The sequence below is a fragment of the Rhinopithecus bieti genome, unplaced genomic scaffold, assembly GCF_001698545.2.
Source record: "Rhinopithecus bieti isolate Rb0 unplaced genomic scaffold, ASM169854v2 scaffold_52032, whole genome shotgun sequence".
Taxonomy (NCBI): domain Eukaryota; kingdom Metazoa; phylum Chordata; class Mammalia; order Primates; family Cercopithecidae; genus Rhinopithecus; species Rhinopithecus bieti.
In genome coordinates this window covers 91,160-99,143 of record NW_016821592.1, presented here as the reverse complement: position 1 = coordinate 99,143, position 7,984 = coordinate 91,160, and the positions used below count along the sequence as shown (strand labels likewise).

Sequence of the window (7,984 nt, the reverse complement as noted above, 5' to 3'; positions counted from 1 at the left end):
TAAAAAAACATGTTTGTAGATATAAATTGAAGGCTAGTATTTTTAAAATAATGAAATGAAGCAATTCTGTAGCAAGAATGATGCTTTCTTAAAAGGATAAAAACCATCTAATCGAGCAAGTAGTAAAATTATACTTTATCCCTGCTAAAACTGAGTTTAAAACAAGCTGCTTATTTCTGCCATTATTTTTAAAGCTTTGTTTGGGAAGTTAATGACCAGTTATGTAAGGCATAACACAGAAATCAGGTCCAAGGAAGAGACACTGTATTATATTTTGTAAACATGATTAAATATTTAGAAAACCCAAGGAAATTAAAATTCTTGGAGTTAAAGGTAACTGAATGAATACCATTCAAACCAAAATACCCAGGAAAATAATAAGGGGAAATGCTAAATATAATAAATGGTCTTTAGAAATTAATTAATAGATTGTTCCAGTTACATTTGGGGTCATCTCCCCCCACCCAAACTTATAAAGTTCATTTGGAAAAATAAACAGGCAAAATTGGCCAAAAAAAAAAAGGACTGAAACCCTGAAGAACCAACTCTTTATCATCTGTGAAAACGCTATATAAAGCAGGGTTTCTCTGTCTCAGCACCACTGACTTCTTGGACTGGATACTAATTGGCTGTGGGGAAGTGTCCTGTGCATTGTGGTGTGTTAGCATTATCTCTATCCTCTACCCACTAGATGCCTGTAGCACCATCCCAATTAGGACAGTTAAAAAAAATTGTCTCCAGGCATTGCTAAATGTTCCCCAGGGGGGCAAAAACTGCCCCCTGCTGAGAATCATTGATTATAAAGTGATAATCCTTAAAACTGTGGCAGGGGTATAGGAAGTCAGTGAGATACAATACATATTAAAGAAAGAGGTCCCTGGCCGGGTGCAGTGGCTCAAGCCTGTAATCCCAGCACTTTGGGAGGCCAAGGCGGGCGGATCGTGAGGTCAGGAGATCAAGACCATCCTGGCTAACACGGTGAAACCCTGTCTCTACTAAAAATACAAAACAAAATTACTTGGGCGTGGTGGCAGGTGCCTGCAGTCCCAGCTACTCAGAGGCTGAGGCAGGAGAATGGCGTGAACCCGGGAGGTGGAGCTTGCAGTGAGCCAAGACGGCAGCTACTGCACTCCAACCTGGGTGACAAAGCGAGACTCTGTCTCAAAAAACAACAACAACAAAGGAAGGAGGTCCCATATGTAAACAGGGAAAAAGAAGAATCATTCAATAAACCTGGATTAACAAATAAATAATTTGGGTGAGGAAATAAATTTGAGTATTTCATAAGATATCAAAGATACTTCAGTTTGATATTAGAGTTAACTATAATTTTGAAAGTCATAAAAAAGCTAGAGGAAAATATGATTATTAAATTACTAGATTATATGAACTTTCTAAGGTTAGAAACAATAGAAACCAGAATGAGAAAGGACAGATGGTAGAATTTAAAACAAATACACGTCAATGAATAAAAAGTACAAGGCAGACTGTTTGCAGGAGATACAAAAAAGGACATGGACAAGAGGCAATGCAAATATTGAAGAAATGTTTGGAAAAAAAAATCTCCACAGTCATCAAAGAATGGAAATTATTGCAACAAATAGCTTAGTAGTTGTAATAACAGAAATGAAAAAAAAAAAAAAAAAGGGAGTATCCAAAATTGGAAACCATGGGATGAAATTTCCTTTGTCATACACTTGATGACAGCATAAATGTCATACACTTCTCATGGCAGCCTTTCAGAAAGCAACTTAAAAATACATATCAACAGTTTAAAGATGGACACCTTTTGACCTATGTATAGTAGTCCCTCCCTTATCCAAAGGTGATAAGATCCCCAGTGGATACCTGAAACTATGGATAGTACTAAACCCTGTACATGCATATACACATACATACATACCTATGAGCTTAATTTATAAATTAGGCACAGTAAGACTAAAAATAGCTAATAATAAAATGGAACAATTATAACAATCTATTGTAATAAAAGTTACATGAATGTGGTCTTCAAAATATCTCATGTTTTTAGACCACAGTTGACCATGGATAACTGAAACCGTGGAAAGTGAAACCATGGAGATGGGAGCACTACTGTAATTCCTCCTCTGGTTATCTATCTCAAGAAGATATTTTCAAATACAGAAAAATAGTATAAATGAAAATCTGAATCAGAAAATTATTTGGAAAGCAAAAAAGCTGGAAACAATGTGTCCAATCACAGGGTAATGGTTAAACAAATTGTCCAATTTTATGGATTATTGTGCAGCCATTATAAATAATTAAGATTAATAAAATACAAAAAAATAAGATACGGTACGTGAATAACCTTAATATGCACATGATACAATTACAATTATATACCATGTGCACAGCAAAAAGATTAGAAGTAAATACAAAAATGGTTGCTATAAAGGCCAAACAATAAAATGTGGGAAAAGATATTAAAAGTATCAGGACATAACACTGTTATATGCAGTGGAATTTGAAACTATATAAAAAAATAGATATAGATGAGGAAAAGGCTAGAAGAAACTATAGCACATACTAAAGAGACTAGAGAAAGACCATAATTTCTATAAGCATTCAAAAGAAGAAACATCAGGGCATATATATACTCAGGCAGAAGAAAGACAAGAGTAGGAAAGACATATTGAATACATGAAAATACAGGAAATAAAGAATGGAAAAAGGTAGAGGAACCTACAGAAAGGGAGATTCAGGTGGTAGATTCAGTCCTAACAAGGAAGGAAAAGGTACTTCCTTCCTCTGATGCAGATGGGGAAAAATAAAAGAGGATGAAGAGAATTAAAATTCTGATGTGCCAGAGGTGTGGGCCCAAAGACACAGCAGGCACACTATGATTTTAGCCATGTGAAACTGTTTACAAAATGGTTATAAATATGCCTCTGCTGTATTTAGTTTATTAAAATTCAATTAAAAAGGCTTTTATAAATATAAAAACACAAGTATTATATAATATCTAATGGCTGCCTAAGATGAAAATAGAAAATGAAATGTATATTAGACTTGACCTTAAGTCTTAATGAGAAAAATTCTAAAGGGTTTCAGGTGCTAAATATTGGTCAGACAAGTATTTTCTGCTGGCATATTAGACATGTAATTATTCAGTCATTTAATGAAATAAGTGTTTTATCCAGAAATGCAATAAAAATTCAGAAATACTTACCAAAGAAAGGCACACATGGTGGATTAATAGACCTGAGTTTTGCCAAATATTTCTTATAGTGATCTTCACTCAATTCATGAGCTTCTTCTAAAATTTTCTTCTGGCGACTTGGTATTTGCTATAAGGAAAAAAAAAATAGGAGGCATAAGTTTACAATAGGAATCAAAGGTCTTGTCAAAAAAAAAAAGCTAGGCTAACAGAAAGGCCCAAATACAACAGTATCAATTTGATTTTATGACTGTAACACTGCTTCAAATAAATTGTCTTCATAGACCTCAGTATAAACTTAAAGTGTGTGTGTGTGTGTGTGTGTGTGTGTGTGTGTGAGAGAGAGAGAGAGAGATCTAGTTTATCATGTCATTCCTTACAAAATTATGTGAACATTTAATTTACATTATCTTACAAATTCAGTGCCAAAAGTTTTTTCTTCTTCTACCTTAGGCTGGGACCTGTGAATACATTTTAATAGAAATGCTTAATTTTTAAAAAGCAACCAACTCATTACAAAACTTAGATAATTCAGTCTTTTAATCTCCTGAAAAGACAAATGAAACATTTAAAATTAAAGATAATAATTGTTAAAAATCTGATGTTTATAATAGGGAATGAAAGTTCATTCTAAAAACACATGTAGAAACCTACCTCAAATGTGTGGTCTAGTCTGTAAACAGGTGAGGAATTCATAGCACTGACAACCTCAAGGACACCATTAAAGTTGTTCAACTCTTGAAAGACTTGTAGAATCTCAATTATTCGACTCACCACAGCTACTCTTTCTTCTAAATTTTCAGTTTCTACAATACATCTGGGAATTAAAAAAAAAAGTGAACTAAACGTTCTAGAGTTTTTCCAATAAAGTTATAAAGAATTTAGTAAATAAAATAATGTAGAGAGTGGGGGACGGATGGCTATAGTATAACTACTAGAGAGAAGACACATTCAGGGTGACTGATAGAAGAAAGGCAGTGCCTCCAGTCAGGCATACTGCTCTTTTCTTTTTTCTAGACTGGTACAGTCAAACAATCATTTTCCTACTGTATTTGGTGCATCCTCTATTAGCATTAGAATTAACTGGTGAGGCTACTATCTTGTGGTATGTATATAAGTCTTTGTGAGGTCTTTGTGATGTGGGTGTATTCTAGTAGAATTCAAGAATTAGTGATTGATGCTCAATTTCTTTCTTTCATATATAATTGGCTGCATACATTTCTAGGAACAGCTCTGTTCCTATGTTTCTTACATTTCTAGGAACAGTATTAAATGTAATGGCAAAAGCCACAATTACTTTTGCACCAACCTAATATATAATTGCATTGAGATTCTGGACTTGTGGTATGATAGTATGAGGAGTTTCACTGAGTGAAACTGGTAAAAATTATTAAAACACACACACACACATGCATATGTACACACACGCACATGTACACACACACATTTAAAGTCTCTAGTAATGGTCCTGAGAGCAAATGGCAAAAGAAACATCTATTCAGGAAAACCTACAAAAATTTGGTAAGAGAGGGGAGACAGTCTGTGGTATGTGAACCACGACTGGCCCCTCCCTTCTTTCTCCCAGCTCAGTGAGGGCGAACTGAGCATCTACTCCAGATTCCTGCAGTCAAGAACACCTAGCTCCCAGTGAGGTGCAGGAGCAAGACTTTAGTTTTCTCATCCTGTCCCTGCTGCCTGTTGCTGAGGCCAAGTCCCAGTTGAGTGCAGCTGAGAAGTGGGAAGACCCTTCCTTGCCCAACTTCCATTTGTGGAACGGAGACTCTACCTTGGGTATGATATTTTGAGAATACTGAGAAAAGAGCCCTTCCTCTGGTTCCTGAAGGCGTGGTTCCATGTCAGAAGAGGCAGGTAAGGAGATCTCAGGCTATAGTACCATCGTTTGCCACTCTACCTGCTTAACCAAGCACTCAGCTTCTAGGGCAGAAGTGTCACTCAGAGAAAAGCTTGCCATTATCCCAAGCCTCAGAGCCCTGTTTCAAACAGATAGCTCCCTAATCTCGTCATTTGCAACAAAGTATAAAGTAGTTTAAATTTAATGGTGCCCTTAAGAACAGAGGAAATTGTGGTGAAAGGCAATGGGGAAGAGATTTGTGGATCTAATGAAGATACACCCTAGACTGTAGGCAGAGTAGTATGCAGGGGAGAACTAGGAAATAAGACAACTGAGAGAAGCCCTCCTGGGGTCAGAACAAGTATCAAACAGAAATCTCAGAAAACCATTCCTTCAAAGGAGCCACAATCTGATTGCATTATTTTGTATAGCATTTATGCCACCAGGAAATTGTTGAAAACATCAGAGCAATCAGCTGGCAAATTGTGGAGTTTCATAGCTGGGTGTGTGTGGTCAGGGAAGGAGTGGATGGATCTTTCCAGTACCACTGCCACGCAATAAGAATCCCTGGAAAGGGGGTTGGGGAATGAGGAGCAGCACTCAGAGTTGCTGCAATATATTACCTGAAATGTCAGGTTTCCAACAAAAACAGATGAGGTATGCAAAGAAATAGGAAAGTATGACTCTTACAGCGGGGTGCCGGGGGGCTGGGGGGGAGGGAATGAACAGCCGGGTGGGGGAAGGAACAGAAACTGCCTGTGAGAGCAACCAAATGTCAGATTTAACAACAATAACAAAAAAGATTTCTAAGTAGCCATTATGAATACAGTTACAGAATTAAAGGAAAGCATGAAAAAGAAGGGAAGGTATTGATGACAATGCGCATCAAAGAGAGGATATAATTAGAGATAGAAACTATAAAAAGGAACCAAATGGAAATTCTGGAATTAAAAAGTACAATAACTGAAATAAAAAACTTACTGGAAAAGCTCAATAATATATTTGAACTGAAAAAAAAGTATTAACTTGAAGATAGAGGTATTGTTCAAAAATGAAGGTAAAATAAAGATTTTCCCAGATATACAAAAACTGAGAGAATCTGTTGCTAGCTGACCCTCCAGAAGAAATACTAAAGGAAATTCTTCAGGCTGAAAAGCAAGTGATCCCAGATGGTAATTCGAATCCACACAAAGGATCACCAGTAAAGGTAATTGTGTAATTATTAAAGACATTTTGTAAATGCGTATTTTTTTCTCATTTCTTCTCATAACTGACTTAAAATAATATAAACACGTTGTTGAGTTTATAACATAGAAATGTAATATATGTGTAATATGTTGCCAATAATACACAAAGGAGGTGAGTGAGAGCAAATCTTTAATGGTCTGAGAAGATGATGACAAATGGCAAAGTAATAACTGTAACAATGTATTATTTGATTTGCATCATTAATAAGATGTAATATGTATAACAGTACCACAAAAAAGGGAGAAAGGGAATAGAGCTACATAGGAGTAATATTTCTATATATCACTGGTATGAAGCTACTGTAAGTCTGAAGCTGATTCTGCCAAAATGTGTATGGTAAACTCTAAGGCAACCAAGCAACCATTAAAAGAACCTCAAAAAAAGTTAATGAAAATAATTAGTGAAACTAAAATGCTACATTAGAAAAACATTCAACGTTTTCTAATGAAAAATATTGTCATTTTCATTCAATGAAAAACACTCACTAAATAAAGGAGGAACAGAGGAAAAAGACATGAGACATACAGAAATAAAACTGCATTGGTCAGGAGCAATGGCTCATGCCTGTAATCCTAGCACTTTGGGAGGCCAAGATGGGTGGATCACTTGAGGTCAGGAGTTCAAGACCAGCCTGGCCAACATGGCGAAACCCCGTCTCTACTAAAAATACAAAAATTAGCTAGGTGTGGTGGTACACGTCTGTAGTTCCAGCTACTCAGGAGGCAGAGGCCTGAGAATTGCTTGAACCTAGAAGGCAGAGGTTTCAGTGAGCTGAGATCATGCACTGCACTCCAGCCTGGGCAACAGAGCCAGACTCTGTCTCAAAAAAAAAAGAAAAATGAGGTGAGTGTAGTATCACACACTTGTAATCCTGGCTACTCTGGAGGCTGAGGTGGGAGGATTGCTTGAGCCTGGTGGAGGTTTCAGTGGGCCGATGTTGTGCCACTGCACTCCAGCCTATGTGACAGAGCAAAACTCCCTCTCAAAAAAAAAAAAAAAAAAAAAACAAAATTGCATTGAAATTCATAATATAGCTGGCAGCTATAAAATATAAGAATGCTAGGAATACTTACTTCTCAAACCACAGAGTGAGGTTGGTGGTATGTCGAATCATTTTCAGAAGATTCGGAGAGTTAATTTCTTTGTCTTCTTTTGTCCACACACTTCCAACTAATTCTGATGGCTGTACAGCTCTAAAATCATCAATACATAATTCTACATGACACTTTTTCCTCTAATATAGACACTGTTTTATTAAGTAAAGGAGATAGATAAAAACTAAACTCTCATACGAACTTTCCTCTTACACCAACAGAAAGATTTGCGAAAACAAGGTATAACAAAAAAAGTATAATTATGCATATTTCCTTATGGATTTTTTAAAACTTTTTTTTTTTTTTTTTTTTGAGATGGAGTTCCACTCTTGTTGTCCAGGATGGAGTGCAATGGCACAATCTTGGCTCACTGCAACCTCCACCTCCCGGGTTCAAGTGACTCTCTTGCCTGAGCCTCTCGGGTAGCTGGGATTACAGGCGCCCGTCACTACGCCTGGCTAATTTTTTTGTATTTTTAGTAGAGACAAGGTTTCACCATGTTGGCCAGGCTGGTCTCAAACTCCTGACCTTGGGTGATCCACCTGCCTTGGCCTCCCAAAGTGCTGGGATTACAAAAGTGAGCCACAACGCCCGGCCTTTAAAAACTGTTTT

At 36.7% G+C, this 7,984-nt stretch overlaps 1 protein-coding gene across 1 annotated transcript in view; it reads right to left on the bottom strand.

The window, feature by feature from the left end:
• Positions 1–7,984, bottom strand: part of SOS1 (SOS Ras/Rac guanine nucleotide exchange factor 1) — an 88,724-nt gene that overhangs the window by 21,892 nt on the left and 58,848 nt on the right. Inside the window, exons 14-16 of the mRNA XM_017860407.1 lie at positions 7,352–7,471; positions 3,833–3,995; positions 3,191–3,308 (exon numbers count right to left, since the gene is read on the bottom strand). Of these exons, the coding sequence (XP_017715896.1) occupies positions 3,191–3,308; positions 3,833–3,995; positions 7,352–7,471 (401 nt within the window). The remainder of the gene's footprint in view (positions 1–3,190; positions 3,309–3,832; positions 3,996–7,351; positions 7,472–7,984) is intronic.